This window comes from Centruroides vittatus, unplaced genomic scaffold, assembly GCF_030686945.1.
Source record: "Centruroides vittatus isolate TY-2023 unplaced genomic scaffold, ASM3068694v2 contig_1342, whole genome shotgun sequence".
Lineage (NCBI taxonomy): Eukaryota > Metazoa > Arthropoda > Arachnida > Scorpiones > Buthidae > Centruroides > Centruroides vittatus.
This window is the reverse complement of record NW_027120854.1, coordinates 118,620-143,388: the sequence shown is the minus strand read 5'-3', so window position 1 is coordinate 143,388 and position 24,769 is coordinate 118,620. Positions and strand designations below refer to the sequence as shown.

General features: G+C 35.1%; 1 protein-coding gene across 1 annotated transcript; it reads right to left on the bottom strand.

The window, feature by feature from the left end:
• Positions 1-1,256: 1,256 nt before the first annotated feature.
• On the bottom strand, positions 1,257-24,159 carry rho-7 (rhomboid family intramembrane serine protease rho-7). Its single transcript, XM_067289248.1, has 9 exons — positions 24,083-24,159; positions 7,330-7,522; positions 7,095-7,232; positions 6,870-7,014; positions 6,621-6,770; positions 6,460-6,530; positions 1,689-1,790; positions 1,512-1,609; positions 1,257-1,393 (listed from the first exon to the last, which is right to left on the bottom strand). Exons 1-9 carry the CDS (start codon positions 24,100-24,102, stop codon positions 1,303-1,305), a joined length of 1,008 nt encoding a protein of 335 aa, XP_067145349.1. The 5' UTR covers positions 24,103-24,159; the 3' UTR covers positions 1,257-1,302.
• Positions 24,160-24,769: the final 610 nt, after the last annotated feature.

The window sequence follows — 24,769 nt, the reverse complement described above, 5'->3', positions numbered from 1 at the left end:
CATCCCAGGTCTCTGGGAGAGACTCAATGTTTAGGAGCCAAATCTAGCCATTAAAGCTGAGGAGCTGTGTTTATGTTAAGTAATGATAATAATAGTAATAATGAAAAAGTCAGTCAAAAAATTCTAAGAAAACTTGTTGCATTTCTTAAATAATTTTTCAGAAAATTGCCTGACCATCATTGTCATAAATAAATTTTGCATTTTTGAATGTTAAAAAGTCTATTAATTTGTTCCCTGTGCTAAAAATAGAGCATCCACAGACTTCAATTTTACTTCCATTAATCAATGTATACATGCTTGAATTAACCTGTCCTGTGTTATTCCTGACAATTCTCAGGATCATGACCTCTGACCTTAACCAATTGACCTGAGATATCTTGTTATGGTATCAGTATGTTTTTGGAACTAGATGTCACTAGTTGTTATAATTTTTATATTAAAACTAACTTCCAAAATATAATTTTTTTTTGTTTTTATATTTATTAATGTGGAGAGCAGAACTCCATGAAGCACCATCTGTCGACGAGACGAGATTTTAGGAGAGTAGCCAGACAACGGTTGAAAGAAAAGGCGGGAAAAAGACGGAAGACAAATCCAGATAGGACTTTTTCTCCTTTCTAAGACAAGATGATTCAAATTTAATGTTAAATGTTTATGTTGTTGATTGTAATGTCTAGTGTCATGATTAAATGTTAGTTCAGTAGACAATTGAGTGTCTTCATTGGACTACGCACAAGTGAAGTTTCAAAAGTAGGAGACAAGACGAAAAGAAAATCTTACATTAATACATCTATTTTTGTTTGTGAAAAAAATAAAATGAAATAATTTCAGACAATAAAATAGCCATGATTACTTTTTTAAAAACGTGTAATTTTCATTAGGGTTAACGTTGACAAAATTCAACATGGCATCACAAGAAAACGGAGAAGAATTTTAGCATCGGATAAGTTAAAGAACACTTTTAATTTTAAAAATGTTTAAGTTAATTTATCAGTTTAGCACTGTACGGAAAATTATAAAGTAGATCAATTTAATTATTTGTATGATTTAATTTTAATTTTTGAAGCTACATAGTAATAATTATAATTTGTTCATAAAGTGTTTTATTTTGTGTGCTAATATGCTTTTCAGACCTGAAAATATCCTGAAGCCCTAATCTACATAAAGTTGAATTTATACTTACTTTTCACACAAATAATTTGTTTTATTAAATTGTCACTTAAATTTCACTAAAATAATTAACAAATACATACCCATAAAGTTATTATTAGTCTTTACTTAAAATACAAAATATTCTTGTTATCATTTTGTCTTTTCCCTCCACTGGTGCCAAGATTTCATTAGGACTTCACGTCTATTCCATAAGTATTCTTGACCGTACAATAAGTAAAATCTGTAAGATAAGATAAAGTTTACTTTTTATGGATGAATTATTTAATAAACATTTTAATGTAAATTTTATATATTGGAAAAGAATTTTTCAATTTAAGTAAAAGGAAATAAATATTTACATTCCAAATAAACTGCCTCCTAAATGTGCGGCGTGATCAAATAACTTCCAACCTAATAAGACTCCGGCCGTATCTAAAGCAATTACCGCTTTAATCGCCTGGAAGGTATTGCATTTATATAAGAATTCATAAAAATATCACATTTTCTTTTCTGTACATGCAAAATAAGATACTTACTATACCTGCAGAGAATGTAAAGAAAGGAAAGAAAACAATTGTCAATTGTGTTTCAGGATACTGGGTGCATACGGCAGCCAAAATGGCCAAAAGAGAACCAGACTAAAATAAATTTATTTTTAATATTTTCATTATTATAAAGTTTAATATATTTATACTATAAAGTATCTATATTTAAAGTATTTAATACTATAAAGTATATTATATATATAATTGTATATACAAGCCCAGGATTATTTTGACAAAATTTCATTAACGAAAATTTAGACTATACAAAACAAAGTTTGAGTTCTTTTGCCTATTAATATCCTTTTATTCCAGTCCAGGAACCACAAAACAGCCAGCGACTTGAAGCAAAACTCCTAAAAATAACCGACAAACACAATTAAAAAACTTACAAATTAAAAATGATCTTGACATTGACCCTTTTTTGTAGGCTATGACGTCTACAAACATTAAAAATTGTTAAAATTCTTCTCAACAGCATTCATGTTCTTGTTCTTGTTCTTGTTCGTGGGTTTATGTTGGAAGGTATGGCCGTGGTCAGCTTTTCTTCCGATGCACCGCCTGGTGGCTAGGCGAAGCGGCCGGTCTTATATATGTACCGCTCAAGGGCTGAGATGTGGTGGCTCGGGTCTAAACCCGCGTGTGGCCAGTAAAGTTGGCTGAGGTGGCGAGTCTGGTGCAGGTCCAAAGAAAGGGCTTGGCCCAACTCCCGACGGGCCTCGTTGTACGCCGGACACACCAGCCAAAAATGATCGGGGGATTCCTCCTGCCCGCAGTGCTGGCAGTTCGGTGAGCGGCTAAGGTGACGAGAAAAAAGGAAAGATTGAAGAGGCGCCGTATTAGTACGTAGCCTCGCCAAAAGCGATTCCGCACGGCGCGAGGAGGCCAGATGGTAAGGCCAAGGGGAGAACGGCCGGAGGTGCTCCCTCCCCTTGTGCCGGAGAGCAGCCGACCAATTGTCGGTGAGGGCGAGCACGATCTTGTCCCTGTTGAGCCGACGTAGGTCTCTCGGGGTAAGGGAATGGCGCCAGGAGCCAGTAAGATCGGTGTGACTGGCTGCCCTATCGGCCGCTTCGTTAATCTGAATGCCCGAATGTCCTGGGATCCAAACGAGGTCCAGGGGGGCGGGGAACCTGCTGACAATAGATGCAATGTCTGAGATGATGGCCGTCGAAGAGAAAGAGACGTTCGTGATTGCTTGCAGGACAGAGCGGCTGTCTGAAAAAATTACGGTCGGACGATTATATTGGGAGGCGATCATCAGCGCTCGCTAAATCCCGATTGCCTCTGCCGTGAAAACGCTGCAGGCGTCGTGGAGACGCCAAGTCTCCCGGATACCCTCGCTCGGAATGACGATGCCGATCTGCGTCCTGAGAGTAGTTTTCGATGCATCAGTACCGATGCAGAACCTGTCGTACCAAAGTTTAGCGTGGAGCTCAGAGTAAAGGCTTTTCAAGCCCTCGGCGTGGTCCGCACCCGCTACGGACCACTCATTGAGGTGGACCTTGGGCCGGATCTGATCTGCACACGGAGGGTGGAAATTCTGGCGGTAAAGGCTAGCGACCGGGAGACTCTCCTTAGCGAAATGGGTAAAGACCCGGGCGACGTAAGGAGACTGAAAGCGGCGCCAATGGTGAGAGGCCAGACTGGGAACCGCCTGGAAAAGGTGGAACAGAGGGCTTGATGGACCCCGAGATAAGTGGGTTACCGCATGCATTATCGCTCTGTGGCGAAGACGAAGCTGAAGCGGGATATACCCAGATTCCGTATAGAGGGAGATCAGGGGAGTCGATTTGGGGACCCCCAGCGCGGTACGAAGGGCCTCGTGTAATGGGCGCTCCATACGGCTAATGCTGGAGGGCGGAGCCCCCTCCAGGAGCGGGGCGCCAAATTCCGCCATTGGGCGAAGCACCGAGTAGACAAGGTGCAAGAGGTCGGCGGTCCGAGCCCCATTTCGGCGGGAGGCAAAGTATTTTAAGTAGGAGCAGGACCGCGTTAGTTTGGTCCGGAGGAATTGGGCATGGTTGTCCCAAGTGAAAGTATGTGAGAGTTGGAGGCCCAAAACTCGGACTACCCTTTGCTGGGGGATGGTCCCCGAACTGAGGGTGAAAGATAAAGGTGAGCGATTGGTTTTGGCCGAAAAATCGATGGATGCGCTCTTGGTTGCAGAAAAGGACATGCTCCACCCCGACGCCCAATGTTCCAAGTGGTCTAAAGCTTGTTGGGCGCGGGCATGGGCCTTGGTAGGGCTCGAGCTAGCAGAGAGAAGAAAGATGTCATCGGCGTAAACTATCACCGAAACATCCGGTGGAATAGACCTCCAGAGATCGGCCATATATAAGGTAAATAGGAGGGGGGCCAGTACGCTCCCCTGAGGGATACCTTGCCGGAACAGGTGGGGATGGGAGAGGATACCACGCCAGCGAACCTGGAATTGGCGGTCTAGCAGAAACGCTTTTAGCCAAGAAAGAAACCTGCCCCCGATGCCATAAGACCGGATCTTGGCCAGGAGGCCCTGCTGGCTGACCGAGTCGTAGGCCCCCTCCAAGTCGAGGGCCAACAGAAAAACCCACTTTCGTTGGGCCCGAGCCATTGCGACCTGATGGTGAAGGAGGAGCAAAGCTTCCTCGGCGCCCTGATAGGGCAGGAACCCAAAGTGGTGTGGGTGGAAAAAGGTGGAATTAGACGCAGAAATATGGAAACGGTGCAGAACCATACGTTCGAAGAGTTTGGCCATGTGGGAAGTTAGAGAAATTGGCCGGTATGAGGCGCAGTTAGTCGCCGGGCGACCCGGTTTGCGAATAGGAATTATGTGGGCTAACTTCCACTCCTGGGGGCATGTCCCCGCCAACCATGCACTGTTCAAGGCCGCCAGGAGGGCTGCGAGGCCCGACGGGGGGAGTGCACGAATGGCCTGGGCCTGGATGCGGTCCGAGCCCGGAGTGGTTGGGCGAAGGCCCCGAAGGGCCCGAAGCAACTCCGCTGGATGGAACGGGCTGTCCTCTAGGGTAAGCTGGTCGTTGTGGTTCGCTGTGATTGGGGCAAACGCGCCCGATGAGCGGTTCCGACCAAAGTAGGCGGCCAGCGCCTCTGCTTGCTGGGCTGGCGAAGTAATCTCTTCCGTCGTACGCAAAATGAGGTGGGACGTTGGCGCGTCCGCGGGCGTGCGGAGGCGACGAAAAATTCTATAGATCGTAGACGGAGAAGGAGGGGAGGAGCAGAGTCGGCCCCACCACTCCCGACGCGCTTGCCGGGATTGCCGGCGGAGTAGGGCGCTGAGACGTTTGTAGTGAGTCCAAAGGGCCAAGGAGGCAGATTGGCGGGCTTTACAAAATGCCCTTCGTTTCTTTGCCCGAAGGAGGCTACACGCCGGAGTCCACCAAGGTGGGGACCCAGGGGGAGGAGGGGCGCACCACACCGAACAGTCCTCCACAGCCTCCCGAAGCAGGCCGGCGAACTGGGAGTACGAGGGGGGGCGAAGGGCCAGTGAAGAGATGGAGCATTCATGTTATATAATTGCATTTAAGCCGAGAGTCCTCTGGTGGATTTCGGGCAGCCTAGAATTAATTTACATAATTGTACATAGAAGCCCAGGACTATTTTGATGAGATTTTATTAATGAAAATTGTTTTGTATAGTCTAAATTTTCATTAATATAATTTTTTCAACTTATAACAATGAAAAAATAGTTAACAAAAACAAATTTGAATTTATTATTTCTGTATTCTGATTTTACAGAATGGCCAAGAAAAGATGTCAAAAAATGAAATGACACAGGGCAAGTCAAACTTGGAACTGAATTCGATCTCTCAACCGGAGATGGTCAATCTTAGGACTACATTCTTTCTATTGTTTATGGCTTTGTGTTGCATTTTAACATAAACAAAATCCATGTATAACTTCTAACATGTTTTCTTGCTTTTTAAAATAAATGAAAATTTGAGAATTTTGTGATGGTTCAGACCCATCTGGAACCTCACACTTGCCAACATCCTCTGACAAATCAATTTCTCTTTCTATTGAAAATATTAGAAAGATAATTTTCATTTATTTATTCACATCAGCTCAAAAATAGCATAAGTTAGAATTGAACAAAAAAAAATTCTTTTAAATGAGAACAGTATAATAATATCAGTCACTGATCTATGTATTAACAAAAAACACATGGACACCTTAAAAGATTGTATCTAACACATTCCACTTTTGTTGGTGGTCATCTTTCAATGAACAGACAATGTTATCTGGTAATTCTAACTCTGCTGTATTCTTGTCAATTAATGAGGTACGGAAGTATTTTAATTTGCAACTTTTAAGCTAAATTTTGCTTGTGACATTTTCCTGTAATATAAAGTTTTATTTCTTTGAACTATTCCATATTTGTTTTTAAAGAAAAAGAAACTGATTTTTATATTTCATTTATATACCAAAATAAATAATGCCATAAACCATAAGATTACTACTGTTGGTTTTTGAAGTTTTAGAACTTGACACAAATGTTATGTAGAAATTTATTCATTTTTGCTCATGTAATACTTTCTTTACATAAAAATTACATTGGGCACATTGCCTAATAAAGCAGCTTTAATACAGCTGAATGAGCAAACTAATGAAGTAGCCTATTCCATTTGAAACAAGCAGTTGTCATTGGCTTATACAGCTGAATTAAAGCCATTTTATTGGACAATGTACTCATTACATAACTATAACAAATAATACATGCATGCCTAATTCTACTAGAAATAATTGAATTAGAAATTATACTTACTGCACCCAAAGATAAACCAACTCTTCCAGTTAATACTTTATATATGTAACTAGTAAAAGAAGAAACTACACCTGTGAATCAATTATTTAGATTTGGAATATTAATTTAAAAATCTTCCATAATTTCAATAAGTTAACTTTGTAATGTTATTAATTACTAACCTGCACTAAGATACAATGCCAAAAATTGTTCCTTTCCAAACATAGACACTGCAGTTGATGAAAAACTATATAAAACGAACATGTTTGCTGCCCAATGCCACCACGAATAATGGCTAAATGTAGATAGGATCATTGGCCAACACTGGCTTTCTACAAGAAAATCACAAAGTATTTTAAATATAGTTAAATATTAAATTTTATTTGATGTACTATACATTTAAAATAAATAAATAAATAAATAAATCTTACTGGCTGCTGGATTTGAACAAAAATATTTAATCATCAGAGGTTGTAAAGATGGCTTTTGCCATATCAATAATATGGCAGTGTTAATTGCTATTATAAACCAGGCCATTTTCTGACCATCTGTTTGATAATTCCACCACTCATTAATCTAAATTAAAATATATTAAATTAAAATTATTTTGTTTTTATAGTTACGACATTACTTAAAATAAAAATTATATACTCTACGATTTTTCTAAATGATCCTTTCTTGTATGCAGGTGTGTTTTTCCACCATTCGGTCTGACGGTCGATGAAACTAAAGGCACGTTTCCTCATATTTTCGTATTGCCAAATGGCAGCACAGACAAAAGTACTTCCCGTGAACTAAATTCACACATATATTTTAATAATATCGTATATATTCATTTATATATTAAACAAAACTCTTAGTTTAGATAATATTTGTAAAAAAATTGCTCACACAAATAGTGAATAAAAATGGTTTGAATAATTTCTGAATTGGAATCTTTTCTTCTGTTGCCGAATGTTCAGGCATTAATCCCACACGTTTTCGCTTCTGTAAGCCTTTCCTTTCTCTTTTTAACCATCTTAACGTCGGATAAAAAATTTTGCTTCTCTGGTAATCGGTTAAAATATTGCTAAGTGAACATAATCTGAAAAATAATTCAAAAAACAATCATTTTATACATTAATGTCTAGCACACTCTTTGATATATCATATTTACTTGCATATAAGACAAGGTTTTTATTCATTTATCACAGCTTTAAAATCCTAGGTCGTCCTATTTGTGCAAGCGAAAGATTCTTTGCATTTCTGCTAATAATTTTTGTGAACTGTGTATTTGCATTTTTTATCAGATGCTTACCCTCTTGTATTTAAAAACCTAAGTATTTTATCTGGGTCGTTTGAATTGTTCTTGTATATTGTCAGGAATAAAGATGAATAGCAATAGGAAAAGCAAAGCTTTTGAATTGAATTCCAGATTGAAATTCCAAAATCACACGGGAGCACAATATAAGTTTTAATCCATTCCCACATGAAAACAGATGATTATTTGGAAATCAGAATTCGAAAAAACTCATAAACGTAATCGACGGAGAGTGGATTCGACTGTTAAGAATTGGCAAAAAAAGATTCCCGATTGTCCAGCTTTACGTGAACAAATTATGTTGTTGATTTTACAAGATTTTCCTTCAAGTTTAAAATGCCAGTAATTTTTGCAGGAAAATGTGTGTATTTACATTCATTTGATGTTTTACTTGTATTTAAATGAAATAAAATTAGAACCGTATTAATAAATCTAATTTTCTTTATTTTGATCTTTAAAAAGTCACACCTCGTCCTATATGCGAGGTTGTCTTATATTCGAGTAAATACAGTAAATTATTAATAAATAAAATTAATTTATAGCAGTTCAATGAGGATATGTTGAATCAATATAATCAGACTCGTTAGTCTGATTAAGTTTCCGCCATTAATATAATTTAATTACAAAGAACATTGTCTAACTCAATACAGAACAATTTACTGTAGTTAATATTCAAAGAACTATCAAAAATACAAATATCATATTTATTCTAATAAACAGCATGCCATTTATCACTTTACTCTGCTTGCTAGTGTGCCATTTATTAGAATAGAGTATTTGTGACAAAATTCTTTCTAAAGTAATAAATTTCTAGTTAATCTACTCAAAAAGTAATTAGAAACCACATCATAAAAACATCTTTAAATAAAAAAGGTAAAAATAAAAATGCAAGTTGTCATATGAATGAATTTAGATGTTTTAAAAATAGCATCATCTAAATTTACAGTATATTTTTTTTTTACTAAACCATTTCATAGGTTATAGTCATTACTTCATTTAATTTTGTCAAAATTGATCAGACATACTACAAATTTAAAAGATGAAGCATATTAATGACAAAATGTGGACATTCTTAACTATTACTTCAACTTTGTCCACACATCTGCATGCTTATTATATATCTAAAACATTTAATAGGAACTTAATTTATATATCACAAATATATCAATAAATAGAGAACCAGACAGCATTTCCAACCATTAAAACAAACTTTGAAATACAGTCGACTCTGCATAAGTCTACACCCCAAGGGGAAGTGGAAATGTGTCGAGTTATCCAATGTGACGACTAAAGCAAAGTTGGAAAAAAAAAACCACAAAACTACAATTAATAAAATACAGTAGTGCATTATACAGTAGTATAGTCTTACAATACATTGTGTCCTCCATTTACAATTACTTTGTAGATGAAAAACTGAAAAATTCGTTTAGTGCTGTTTGTTTCGAGCACTTAACTGTCTCGACTTTCTTTTTCAACGATCACAAACGACTTGAAAACATCATCTTCGCAATTGTCAATCGTTGGCAAGTAACATCTAAGGATTCTTAATGCCTCTGGCACAAGAAAATGCAAAATTGGATTCTGGTGTGACGTTGATGTAGATTGTATACAGTCAAACCTGTTTTTATGCGGTCTTTTTTTGTGCGGTATAGTTGGCGACTAGTCTCGTGCGATTTGTCATGTCTCACGTTCACTTATTATAGCTAAATAAACTTATTATAGCATAAATGAACTTATTATAGTAATATTATTGCACGAATATGTGAAAAATGAAATAATTTATTTTTTAAGTCAACAAAACACCACCTGGACAAAAATATGTAAAACAGACGATAGACGAGACGATGCAGTCAAGTGCTGACATCTGTTGTCAATAAATTCTATTTCGTATGGTTTTGAGTTATTTTCTATGTGAGACTTTTTTTATGCGGTCCCTATTGACCGCATAAAAAAAAATATTTTTTAATTGTGTTGCGAAAACTATTTTTTATAGCCACTCGTGAAGTTTTGTGCGATTTTTTTTATGCGGTCCCTATCCACTGCATAAAAACAGGTTTGACTGTATTTTCTCTTTGTTTATCTGTTATTATTTTATACATAAAATGTTATGGCATTTTTATTAATATATATATATATATATTAATAAAAATGCCATAACATTTTAATGCCAATAACATTAATAAAAATGCCAATTAATAAAAATAAATATAAATAAAAATATATATATTAATTATTATTAATATATATATATATATATATATATATATATATTAATAATATTAATATATTATTATATTATTTAATATATTAATTATATATTAATAAATAAATCGAGTCCCCCTCCTGAAAAAAAAAAAAAATGAGTTTGCACGCATGTGCAGAGTGAATTCATTTTTTCAGGAGGGGGTGACGACTTATCGGAGTGTGGGACAGCAAAAGTGTGTCGACTTATCCAGTGGTGACTAGTTAAACGGTGTCAAGTAAACTACTGGAGTTTTTTAACATTAATGCCTATGTAAGTCGGCCGGGACCAGAGAAAACTGACTACTTAACTGATGGTGTCGAGTTATCCGGGTGTTGACTTATGTGGACTCAACTGTAGTTTAAAAATACTTGTACTGGTAATCAAAATGTTATCTACAAACAAAATAAATCATAACCCAATTTTAATAGGTAAATGTATCTAAAGTTGGTATTTTTGGACTGGAATTAAACTAATTTTTGGTTAATTAAATTATGTAATCTAGTTTCAAGGTAAAAGTTATGCTACTGTCTTGTAGTAAGATCAGATTCAGCTTATTTCCAGCCCAAAAATAATTCACCTTTTATATATATCTGATAAAGTTATGTAGGGTAGTTGTTAAAATGCAAATATAGACAGTTTTCTATTACTTATTTACTCAAAATTACTCTTAAATGTATTTAATTCCTACCATTCATTTAACTTAAATCAAATTAGGAATTTATATGGTCTCTTAAGCATCAAATACATGGAAAATTACATTGATTTCTCTTAAATACTTCTTCAATAAAATGGAATTTTCAAAATTTCTGATGGTAAGATAGCCAAAAAGCCTTTTTTTTTTTTTTTTTGTAGTAATCCAATATACAAATACTCAAAAGAATAAACTCATAATAAATACTACTTCAGCCCAATACTTTGTTTGCTCTACGTGTTGTTTGGCATAGCCTTGCTGGCCACGTCCTTCAACTTGATGCAGGAAGAAGTGACCAAACTGTTTATAGAAATTGGTAAGAGGATCAGGACTCTCTCTCAAGATTTGCATATTGGAAGACTGCAATATTACTTGAGAAATTTGCAACCATTGTTTTTTATTTCTAAACTAAAATTCCCTTATTTGTGATAGGATTAACAAAAAATAATGAAGCAAAAGCAATAGATAAAATTCATTTGTAACTCAATTTACACAGAGTCAAGCTGCCACTAGGATATGCTGGGCCTGCAAGTCCTTTTTTTTCGTGCTTCTATTCTTTGATCATGTAAGTTCGCCGACCTTTAGGGGGGAGTCGTTAATCCCGCGACAGGATGGTCTAGGGTTGTTCGCGTGTGGGTATGAGGGAGGATGACACAGACAATAAGTGTCTCACAAAGAAACCCGTTTATTTAAATATAAAACAACTCACACTATACACAGATCGTTACAAAGGTGAACGTTCGAAACGTTTTTGTGCCGATGTGTTTCCTATCGTCGCTCGATAGAAGGCCCCGGGGCAGCGGCAGGTGCATCAACTCGTCGGTTGGCGTCGGCGGACCTTTCGATGGACACCTTGGAACACCTCTTGTCTCCCTTGAAACCTCTCGGAAAAGTCTCTTGTCCTTCCAATTCGGCGATTACTTCAATCTCTCTTTTTCGTATTGTTCATGTTGATTGGCTCCACGTCCTTCCTTTCTCTCTTCTCGATTGGTCCCTCGCTTGTTTCCAAGCGAAAAACGACCCCTGTTCGAGTCACGAGAAAGAACCGCCTATACAAATCAACTTGACACCCTCCGTTTACTCAGGATGGAAAGAATTGATGGAACTTTGAAACTTGCGCTCATATTTTCCCTATTGTCGTCTAGTCTGAGAGATTTTTGAAATTCAATGCTTTGATATGAAGTTCCTTTTTATAATTAACTTTTCCCTTTTTCCTAATTTTAATGATCTAAATTTCGTATACGAGCGACTTGTCAAAGGTCCATCTATACTGGAGGACATTCGTCTACAATCATTACTCATTACAATTATTGCGTTTTATTTTACATTAGGCCTTTTTGTCTTTCGACATCTTTCTCCTTTTTTTTCATGCGTCGCGGTTTCAAATGACTAACGCGTCAAATCCGATCTTGGATCGGTTTTTGTCCCTTGTAACAATGGATGATTTTCTACATTCGTTTTAACAATCTTCTAATATAAATAATTACTGTTAACCCGTTTTTGGGACTTCACAATCATCAAAACTCTTTTAAATTGAGTTTGAATGGTATGAATGACAACATTGTTATATTGTTATATACTAATCCATACAAGTTCATTCTTTATCAGACAAAATAGTCACCACCTTTGCAAATGCTTGATCCTGCAATATTATAAATATACAAGATGTCCATAAAGTCTAAGTTGAGTTTTAGAAATTTATTTTTAAAACCATGCATAACTTACAGATGCAGTTCCTGCAGCAAAAGGTGGGCAAATACAAATGCAAATGGGTTTAATCAGCATATCAGGACACCTCCACATGTGCATCTTTTGTTCTCTGCAGCATATCCAGGTGCTGTACACAGACTCCACATTTATTCACTGACGAACAGTCAGCCAGCACACAGGCTGTTGACATTTCTTGTATCCTTGAACTTTACATACCACATAATTATGTTCCTTTAGTCTGGTAGTGTTGGTCTATACTGTTGTCTGAAATGATGCTGAACCATTTTCATACTCCCACTCTAATGATACCATAGTAAACATTAAGCCTTCTCTAGCATGGATGCCATTTTCATTTGTGAGTGATGACAGTCAATGATGTGCAAGTCATGAATGCGAGAAAAACTTGAGTCTACCTTTGCTGTGGCACATGTATGCTGTCAGTAGTTCTCACTGTGTTCACACAATAAATTTATAAAACTCAACATAGACTTAATAGGCACTCTGTATAATGACAGTGTTAACACTTGGACCAATGGAGCTCTCTCAATTTTACTTTCTAAATGTAATGTTTTGTTCAATTTTTTTTTTTTCATTTCATAATTCAAATCAGGCACTTGATTAATTAAGAATGTCTTTTGGCATTCCTTTGATAATGGTACCTATGTATGGTGCATACCCTGTATACGAGCTTGTGGCGGCCCTGCACAGGATGTTTTAGAACAAAGCTGACAAAATGAAAGAATGTTTTGTGATAAGTGAACACAAAATATGCATTTTAAAGTATAAGTGCTGTAAAGTACTAATCGAACCGGAACGACTAAAGAACTATTGCAAGACGATCGCTAACTTACCGACCATCAACCCAACGGGTACTTTACACAAGTTCACGAGAAAAAAATTATGCCAGGCCTGGACTTTCGCATGCTCTGGAAATTATAACTATAAATAGTCAACCAATAATAAAGAACAAATCAAGTTTTAATGTGAACTAATAAGACTATGTACAAATTAGTAAATTCTAAAACAAATTTATTTCAGAAAGGACACTTATTTCAAACCGACAAAACAAGATAACCTATCAACTATGATCTAGAACTAATCCCGAGACTTCCAACAAAATGAAAATTTCAATTTATAACTATGCACAATTCGACCTTAGAATCTACGACTATTTGTCATCTCAATTACAAGAACCTTCTATCCAATTCCTTTGAATCACAAAACTTTCCTATCCTTTTTCCCAATCTGGAAATCACCTGCTCGAACCTCGCTTTCGACTTCCTTGGCAGCACACCTTGCTCTCGATCAATTGGAAGCTCACCTCGATCATCGTCTCGGACCTTGTTCTTTTTATACGTCGTGAGGTGACATTACAAACATTCTCTGGAACCACTCCCTCATTTACATACTTAGACACTAACAGTGATTAACATCTTTGTCTGGTCAGCATTAATCCGACAGACTCTACTAACGACTTTTACATTACTTTTTCTCAGTTAAATGTTACATATTTGAGATGTCACTTTTAAGTCATTTAGTGAGTTCTGATTCTAGTGTGTGTGGGGTCTTCCCCCCCTTTCGTGTCGGAACTTCCGTTCAAACTTCCAAATACGGGCGCGCAATAGCGCATTAGTTTTTTTCCTATGGCTGCTTCATTGGGTCGGTGAGTAGGTTCTTTTTTCTTCTTTCTTTTGTCTTATTTGTTACAGAGGGTGAGTGGGGAACTTTCGCCCTAACTAAACATAAGCCCCAAAATAAAATATACATAACAAAAATAAAAATACAGCTCGGACTCAGTTCCTTACAGTGCATGGTTATATTTTGAAGCATTTTTTATTTTGTCTTTTTATTTTTAATAATGGTCAATATAGAAATGTAAATGAATAGTTAATGTATCATTTTATCGTGTATATTTAATTAAAATTGACACAGCAGTGCAGTGCTTTTATACGCCAAAATAAGCTGGCCCATGAAAGAGCATAAACCTATATACATGGTATGCTCTATAAGAGAAATATGAAGTGTGTTTCAAAAACACAAAAACAAGCAATTTTTACATATAATAACATGCTCTTGCATAGAAATGATGTGATTCTGATGTTCTGATTTTGAGTTTTGAGCTGTTTTCTTGAAACTCAAGAGAAGAAAACTTTTGTAATTTTTTGGGACCCCTAATGTGATGATCTGTTGCATTGCCAACTCACTCTCCATGTCTGAACTTTAAGACTTCTTTCTCCAGGGGTTAAATTTCTTGCATACAAAAATTATATTATGCTGGAACAATATCCAGTGATGTCAATTGAACTTTTGATACTTAATTGTATACTGGGTATTTTTATGAGTATATCAATAAATGTTACACAGATGTCAAATATGAATCAATTTAAATGGATAAAATTTTAGTGAGTCCATATAATAGAGGACGATAACAAATAAAAGATGGCACAAATCAATAAGTCTTTTTATTATTATTATTATTATTATTAATCAAACTGTCAGATATATTATACAGATATATATATATATATATATATCTGTATAATCTATACAGTGAAAACTGTCTAGGCAACCACCTGCATTCGACGGGCAGCTGTCAAGATGGGCAAAAATTTCTTGCACGGGATAGTTTATACATAGAGTTTTCGTATAAGTTACCTGTATTAAATGACTACCTGTGTAACGCGACTGCGGGCATTGGCAAGCGCCAAATCCGACAGAGGGCGCTTAAGATGGCTGCCAAAACAGGTAAGGAACCGACCATGTGTTTGTTCAATGCCTGAGCCAATTCAGTTTCCATCGGTGACGACTACTGCAATGACCAAATGGAGAACAAATCATTGAATTTATAAAGTAAATAATTAATAAAAAGTACATGGCCGGTGTTATTTACATTTAATAAATATATAAAAATATAAATACAACTATACAAAGATGAAACTTTGCTTCTGTCTTTCAGAAGCAAGTTTTATCTTTGTATAGTCATATTTATATTTTTATATATTTATTAAATACATTGAATTTATGTCAAATTCTAGACTGTATTGGCAACAGGAAACGTTGTCTTGTAGAAGGTGAAGCCGTTTTGGATGCTGGACACATCTATTTTGTGAATTAAACTCTAACAACAACACTGAAAGTTCATGTTGTTGCTTTAGTGTTGCAATCTCAGATATTGTCATTTTAATACATCTCAATTACGGGGAGAATGCACGTGCAAAGTGGGGCTGTCTGGTTTTTGTAAACACGTGATAGCCGAGCATAATGCTAAAATGAAAACAAAAAACGTAAATTAACTTATATTTTCAATTAAGAATATTTTTAAAAATTTGACTGGAAAGTTATCTTGACATATGTATATGAAGATAGAAAATTTACCTATTTTCTTTCCGATCTGTGTACAAAAACAATTTTTCGACAGGCATGTCCATTTACAAAAAAAAATTAGACATTTTTTTCTTTTTATGTGGACGGCTTCAGATTTTCAAAAGAATAATTTTCAAACTTGAATAGGAATATTACTGCTACATCATGACTACATAGTCTTTTATTTTATTTTTAAATAATAATTCTTATCGTGTGTAGAATTAAAACACTTCTCACCTGTTACACGTGTAGCGGGTGAGAAGTGTTTAAATATTTTAAGCAGTATACACCATGTTCTAATATAAAAACATAACTATTGTGATAAATAAAACTATGTTCAGTGTTGTTGTTAGAGTTTAATCCACAAAATACGATGTGTCCAGCATCCAAAACGGTTTCACCTTCTACAAGACAACGTTTCCTGTCAGCTCCTTACCTGTTTCGGCAGCCATTTTGAACGCCCTCTGTCGGATTTGGTGCTTGCCAATAGATTTTTGGTCTGAAACAACATACAACAACATGTAATAAATGACCACTTCCATGAATATATCTGGTCTAAACTATTGTTCGAACCCATCTCAATGATGTTTCCCCCTCCTAATATAATGAATTAGTTTAAACTCTTGTTCGAACCCACCTTGGGCACTTCTCCCACCCTTGAAATTAGGTTCAGGTGTTAATGAATTAGTCTAGCAACAAAGGAAATTCATTTCATTTGTTCAAAATTGTCTGAAAATGAAAGAAATGCAAAGTGCTGTGTTAGAAGATCATGTTAAAGTTATCAGAGAAAGTGAAAATGGTTTATCACAACTGCAATTAGTGGCAAAGTTTAACTGTGGGAAAACCAAATTTATTTTACCACAGACCTACAGTATTTTCCTTAGGGGTATAAAATATTGTACATGATCCAACTAATTGGCCAATCTCATTGTTTAATAAAATTTATTTTATTCATTTTTTTATGCTCATATACAGTACATACGCAATAAATAGTTTCTGTATCAATCTATCTTATTTCCATGATATTTAAAAAAAAATAATATCCAAGTAATTTTCGCACGCAAAATATTCAAAAAATAATCAACAAATTAACACAAAAATCAGTTTTACAGGCAACCTTCCTTTTTGATTCCGCGATTGTCATTGGACAATCGCGGAATGTAATGAAATCGTATTATAAGAAAAAATAATAAAATTGTTTTATTATTTATTAATAGCAAGGTTGAGGTCGAAGCTTTAAACGTGAAAACTTGTATGTCAAATGTTCGGCACTGCTTTCCTGTAAGCCTGGAAGTTTGAAAATGGCGTTTGGAATGTTGAACATGATTCCACCGACTTTCCAAACACCATGGTCAAACTTCTTGGCTTACAAGAAAGCGGTGCGGAACGTCCGACGTACACATTTTCGTGTTTAAAAGTTCAGCCTCAATCTCGCTAATAATTTTTCTTATTGTACTTAAGAAAATATTAAATATTTAAAAAAATACAGTATTTTTAAAGTTAAAATAAGATTAAACTAACGAAAACCAAAACCAAAGTGATCGACAGATACAATGCACTTGTATATCAATAAAGTAATACACGTAACTAAGGAACGAACGAAAAGAACCAAGTTGAATTAATTAAGTTGGAAAAAAGAAAGTGTGCATTATAATCGAGAAAATGTGAGTATTGTATTAATCTTTAAAATATTGGTATTAAATCTGTCTTATAAAATCACCACGACTCCTGTAAATCGAGTTATCTGATAAGAATAAAATACAATACCAATATAGCTCTATTGTTGAAAAAATTCGCGTATTTTTGCTCACCTTGAGTTTTGCTTAGTAGAAATGGTTAATAAGTGTGGAAAATAAATACGGAAATATGGTATTACAGCACCACCTATATTGGACGACCACATGTCTAAAAGAACACTTTTTGAAGGAACCATGGGTGGTTGCCATAGACAGGTTTTACTGTATATATATACAGTAGAGACTCGTTAATCGGAACCTCGGTAATCGGAATCGCTGGTAATCGGAACGATTTTCAGTCGGACTGTGTCGTGCTGAATCGAACGTTTTTGATACTAAATTTACTTCTAAAGTATAATTTTCATGTTTTTATATTCTTCAATATATTTATTTTGTTTGTACAAAATGCAGAAATAATTTTTAACAATACGATAGCCTCGATTATTATTATAAAAATTTTCGTTAGGCTTAAAATCGACGAAAATTCAACACGAAGCGACACGCAACGGAGAAAAATTCAACACGAAGCGACACGCAACAGAGAAAAATTTGAACATCGGACAGGTTAATATATTTATTCGTACATAATCGGTAATCGGAACAAATCACTAATCTGAACAACCCCAGTCCCCAATTGATTCCGATTTTCGGTTCTCTACTGTATATATATTAGGGTTTCTCAAAAGGGAGCCTGGGATCCTGGTTGTTCTTTTAACCTGGGAAATTCCGCAAATTTCTTAAAGTTCACTTTTTTCTTATTTTGTGTTAAGGTTGAGGAAGTTTTGCAAATAGAAAGTATAATCTACTATATAAAGCTGAAAAACTGTGTTCTGTCACAGTATAACAAAAATGGCCAGTAGGAGCACCCCTAGCCAATTATTTAAATTAACAATATAAACTATTTTATATTCATTTAATTTTATATTTTTACAGTAGTATATTTGGTATATTATTATTTTTATTTGTAATTTAGTATACCCCCCAATGTCTGCATCAGGCTTTTCGACTGGTTAACTCAAACTGTCAGAATACATTTGTATTTATTAATTTTAAACCTACTTATTAGGTTTTTAAATTTTTCCTCATTATGGCATGTCACAGATTGTCAATAATCAATATGTAGCCTATTTGTGACAGGACTCTAAAAATTCTTTACTTGTCAGAACCTGTAATATTTGGAATAATTGTGCTTATGCTGTCTTCATTTTTAACCATGCCCAATAGCTTCAATAACTGCGCCAGGTTGTGCAAATTGGGCAAGGACACAAACGAGTACGAAGTCTGCAAGTATGAAGTTTTTCTTCATAAACCTGATTATTAAAGCCAAACAAACTGCCAAATTATCGGAATATAAGCTTGATGCCACTATTAAAGCAGCCGCAGCCAAGGAAGACAAATCAAGAATACTAGAAAGCAAAAGTACTACTACAATCTCGAAAACGAATGAGAAATCTTCCAGGCTATGGGTGAAAAAACACATAACATCTGTCTTCTCTTAAATGCATTAAACATGATTCCATCGCATCAATTGAATTGGAAAGGGCATTCTTATAATAATATTTTGTATTATGTTTTATATAAAAAACAAAAATTACCTTTTAGTTAGAAGTTTGATCAAAGTTAATTTTTTTTTAATTTTCAACTCAAAGCATTTTTTTGTTGTTGTATGTAGTTTCAGCAAACTTTAATAAATTTTTTCTATTTGTGAAAATTTCTACATAATTCAAAGGTAATTTTTAATATATATCTTACACAGCATCATTAATATGATTTTGGAGGTTGCAGAACATATTAAATTACTTTAAAACATGAAAAATAATTATATCATTTGATTTCAAAATATTTTGCATATCTTAAAAATAATTAATTCTATCCCAGGACAAGCAAAAGACTGGGAAATGAGAAATCCTTATATATTTATTCATTTATATGATGTTTACAATGTTTTATAACATAATATTCTAGAAAAGAAAGCCTACTTACAGATGCTTGTTTGTAATTCTTTAAATTCTTTATGTTCAATATTTCCATAACTAATAAAAGTTGATTATACATTTATTACCTCAAAAGTTCTTTTGTGATAAAAATTCTACTTTCTCACTTTGTCAGTTTTGCTATGAGACACACTATTTCTGTTGAATGCCACAGATCCTCTTTTATAATTGTATGCCATTTCTATATAAATGAAAATTCTGAAAGGAACCAGGTTCTTGGAACAATGCTTCACAAGATATTACGTTACAAAGTTCTTTCATCTTCTCTATTTTAGCCTTAGAAACCCAAAGAATAACTTTATTTTGTAAAGGTTTTTCACTAACTGTTTACTAAGAATAACTTTTTCATTTTCATCAATTTTTGAAACTCATTTAGCACTACAAGAGGTAAACTTCAGAAGGTCTTATATTGTAAAGAGTTGCTCCTAGATCCAATTCCTTTTACAATTTTTGCTCATACTGAAATGGCTAACTGAGAACTCCAAGAATAGAGTACCAGTGGTGTGTCAGACAAAATACTGATGTATTAAAGTTTGAGGATTCCTCCACCGAGCTAGCCTGGTTTTGGACCCGTGGACAGCCATCACTATTGACACCCTATGACCAGGGGGCCGACATCAGCAAATGACTCCCCCAGCACTAGATGTTGTGATGACAGCAGGCACAGTCCAAAAATAGCCATAACAGCTTGGCCCTAAGACCAAGCTATGTAGAAGCCTATGACCTTGCTTTGACCAACAGCAAAGAGCAGACACTCAGTAGGCCATCTGCTGAGGATATATAACCTCGCCTTTGATCTTAGCTACCAAACTATCTTAGCAATCTGAAAAGCAGAAGAGCAAATCAAACTTTTCTTCACAATAAAGTACCTTTGGAAAGCAAGTGTGCCAATTTCTTTCCTTATAACAAAAGTCATTAGAATGTGCAGCTGAATACACTTGATAGTTATTGAAATGATAGCTCTGATATTATATTATTAAACTTACAAAAATGGAACTGATTTTATGCAGATTTATCCTCAAATATCTTAGTAAAATATTGTCTATTAAAGAATTTTTAAATCTAGATCCTTTTAATATTTTCACTGATTTCTTCTTTTTGAATATTTATTTTATTATAACTTCTCATTGTTATTTTCATCAAGTAATGTCATCATACAATTTCACTGCTGTTAGCGAGGTTGAGGCCGAAGTTTTAAATGTGAAAATGTGTACGTCGAACATTGAGCGCCGCTTTCCTGTAAGCCTAGAAATTTGACAATAGCATTTGGAAAGTCACTGGAATCATGCTCAACATTCTAATGGCCATTGTCAAACTTCTAGGCTTACAGGAAAGCGGCGCTCAACGCCTGATGTACACATTTTCACATTTAAAACTTCGGGCTCAACCTCGCTATTAAAACATCAATTAGTTAGATTTTTGATCATCCCGGTCAGAAAACCAATACAGGGCGGGAAAGAAAATCACTTAACACTCATGCTACAGAATATAAAATGTACCCAAAGAATGTACATTGAGCACATCATGTAATGTGCCTAACTCTAACTGTTCTAGATAGGTCAATAAAATCTTTCAGCAATCAGTTCTTTGTGAAATTCTGATTCTAAATGATGTGTCAAGTGACCCTTTCCCATTTACAGTTTTGGAGTCACATTCAAGATGGCAGCTATGCATGTAACACATATCAATCTGTTTTCCCTTTTGTCTAATGTGTTCCTGACATTAGTACATGTTTCATTCTATGCATATGAACACTATTTATAACTAACTTCCAATAAAAATGCATTATTTTAAAAAGATTTTTCACTGTATAACACTAAGATAGCTTTTTTGGTATCTGTTGTGAGTTTGACCAAGCATACAGCAGGGCAGATGAATGAAAAGGAAAAAGATTCAATATATCTAAGTCAAAACATTCACAAAAATTTGAGAATTTGACTCTGACTAGAACCCAAATGTCTCACTGCAGTAGGTCGACACCTTTACCATCATAGCCATCAGATACAATCTCCACAATACTACTAGTATAAAGCAATAAAAATAATTTCAACCTTACATAACTATCAACGAATCAACTTGAAGTAGTAGATTTAATCAAATGAAAAACAAACGTTTTCCTTCATTTTTAACGGTCATTCTCAGGTTTACACCATGTATAACTAATAGAATGACTGTTAAAAAAGGAGGAAAACGTTTGTTTTTCATTTGATTAAATCTACTTCATGCTGGTTTGTCGGTACCTATGTATAATCAAAATTATTTTTAGCCATCAGACTTTTTTTATCTGCTAATCATGACTAAGTCACTCTAGAGCTCTAGTCACATTTAGAGCTATCTAATCATTCAAACAAGCCTGCGCAATACTCCATGTAAGGGTTTTGATCTGTGACCACTTAAATCAACTCACATTCAGTTTAAGTGGTTTTATCTGTAACTGAAGAGGATAAGATGTGGACAGGACATACTATATCCAATTCTTATCCACCTTAGATATTAATAAACAAAATATTTTGGTACACAATCTATCCAGTAACATGTGATGCATGAATATAATATTTTCTCTGGCTAAACAGCATAAAATTCCATTTTGGAAACTGGTCAGTCTGTGGACCACTTGTCTTACAATTTGCCAGCAAGCAGCAAGTGATTCTCCAAGGTCCACTGACATGCCCCTGAAATCAGCCTACTTCCAGATCACACGTAATCGGGAGTAGTGTTGCTTCACTAAACTTATTGCATTGAACTAATATGTATGTAGCTAACTATTTAAATTTATCTTATTTTGTATTAAAGTTGTGTATTAGAATTTATACGTGGTATAATCCAAAAGTTCGGGGAATGCAGTAATCTATGACAACAAAAGCATGTATTTGAAGTTACAGCGTATGAAATGGATTCTACCAAACCACCTCTACGTGTTCAGGTTAATTTCACCCATGTCATGTGATTAAACCGCGAGCGCTGCTGTTTTTTTCCGGAGATAGTTACCTTTGTTCTGCGACGTAATCAAAGTGGAGTTTCAAGAACAACCTCCAACATTTCGACTTCACTGTGACCTTTCACCGTAGAATCACCTAAAACCTTTCTTAGCAATTTTAAAATCTCTGTAGGTGTTTTACCTAAATGCTGACAAAATTTAATGTTGGAGGTTGTTCTTGAAACTCCACTTTGATTACGTCGCAGAACAAAGGTAACTATCTCCGGAAAAAAACAGCAGCACTCGCAGTTTAATCACATGACATGGGTGAAATTAACCTGAACACGTAGAGGTGGTTTGGTAGAATCCATTTCATACGCTGTAACTTCAAATACATGCTTTTGTTGTCATAGATTACTGCATTCCCCAAACTTTTGGATCGTACCACGTATATTTTGTATTAGATACCATCATAATCATTTAATTTCTATGTAATAGTAGTGTAAGTGTTTTCTAGGTCAAGTTAATTGTATAGTATTGGTTGAATGTTCCTTGAAACCAAGAATAAAATTGCTATTGAGAACTGATCACATAGGAACACTTTTATTGATGGAAAAAGTAGATTTTTAACCAGTTTTTATTGGTTTTAAAGATTTTATGTTTTTACTCCATTTATTGGTCAATTTTATCTAATAAAAATTTTTATTTTTACATTTTTACTTGTTCTATACTTTGTAAAAAATAGAAATAAAAATCCACTTTATCCATCAAGAGGAGTATTCCTGCATAATAAATTCTCAATAGCAATTTTATGCTTAGTTCCAAGAAATATACAACCAATTTGGAGAACAACCAGCAATCAAGTACTAATTGTATAGTATGTTTATGTTAAAATGTTGTTCTGCAATAATTTCTTATGTTCTAGTATTTTGTAAACACAATTGTCTTAGTACTAATCTAATGCATACACATTAGCCGTTACCCTTTTGCGTCTTGCATTGAATTTACGCAACCTTCGTAATTTTACTTTACCATATAAAATTACGAACGTACATAATATGTAACCTCTGTGGCACCTCACATCTCGAGATAATAAAACATTACTGAACAATTTAGCCCACGCGACCATGCCGGATCGGAGTAGCCCACTCAACCGAAGCATTCGACATTATATATCTTTAGGTGTGTGCGGGGCGAGCCCCACACGGGTGCTTCAACGCTCACCATTGCTTGCACCAAAGTGCACGATGATCTGCAAAGTGATGGTCAAGGCAATAGACAGCCAGCCTCGATCAACGCGAAGGACGAAGAACAGGCAGTATACCAGTAGACGGTAAAAAACAGACCTTCGGAGGTGAATGTCTGGTGAAGGACTTCACATATGAATATGGTTCTTATGACTTTACGGCTCGTGTCGAGGGTCTACATTTCTGGAATTGGAACCACTCATTCAGAGTTCGCATCTTACTTAAATATTGTCCAATATAACATTTAAGTCAGTAAATGAAAATATTAACAAAAAGGCTGAAAGATTCTTGAAAATAAATGATATTAATGCAAATAAAAGGAAATAAACAATTGGTATGAAATAAAAATGTAATTTTTATCTTTTAAAATCAATTTTTTCATTTTTAAAGATCGCGATTAAGATTTCTTTCTTAAAATTTATTATTAATTCTTAAACAAACCTGGATAAAACAGGGGCCATCGAAGGAAAAAAATAAATCAAAAATTCTATCGGGAAAATCGTCTGCCACTTATGATACCAAAACCACTTCCGTCACCTGGTGTCGAATTTTCGTAGCCCAAAAACCGCCAATTTTATCCCTTAATATAATTTTGAATACAAAATTATACTATAATTGAAATTTATTATGGATGCAATTATACTATTTAATTTTTTTAAAAAGTTTGACGTCCAGATTTTACTTTTTAAAGTACTTTATTCATTAATTCCTTTTTCGATCGAGGTAAAATATACTACACCCGCCAAGCATGGCGGACCACTTTCTTATGAGAAAGTAGAGATTGAAGAGGAGAGTACATTTTAAGAAAGTCAAGAAGAGTAACTAATACAGGTACTCCTCACTTTACGACCGAGTTCCGTTCCGACGACTACGTCGTTAAGCGAATTGGTCGATAAGCGAGGAGCATGCGCCGGGAATATAGGATCGTTATAAAATTATACAAATTATGCAACAAACTTCAAATTTATTCATAAAAAGACATGCATATGTACATATTATCATTTGTCGGAATGAAACTGACTGAAAAAGCGGATAGCAAGCCTATTATAGTACGCTTAGTGCGCATGTCACCAGACGCCACTGACCGACACTCAAGCTGAGAAAGGGGATTCCCCGAATTGCAGGTCG

Bases quoted from the DNA above. Each gene is read 5' to 3' on its own strand.
- rho-7 (XM_067289248.1), bottom strand. From the start codon at position 24,102: ATGGCCCCTGTTTTATCCAG. The intron at 7,015-7,094 runs GTAGAGTATATA...ATTTTAATTTAG, and splicing joins AAGGATCATTTAGAAAAATC to ATTAATGAGTGGTGGAATTA. The intron at 6,531-6,620 runs GTTAGTAATTAA...ATTGATTCACAG, and splicing joins GGCATTGTATCTTAGTGCAG to GTGTAGTTTCTTCTTTTACT.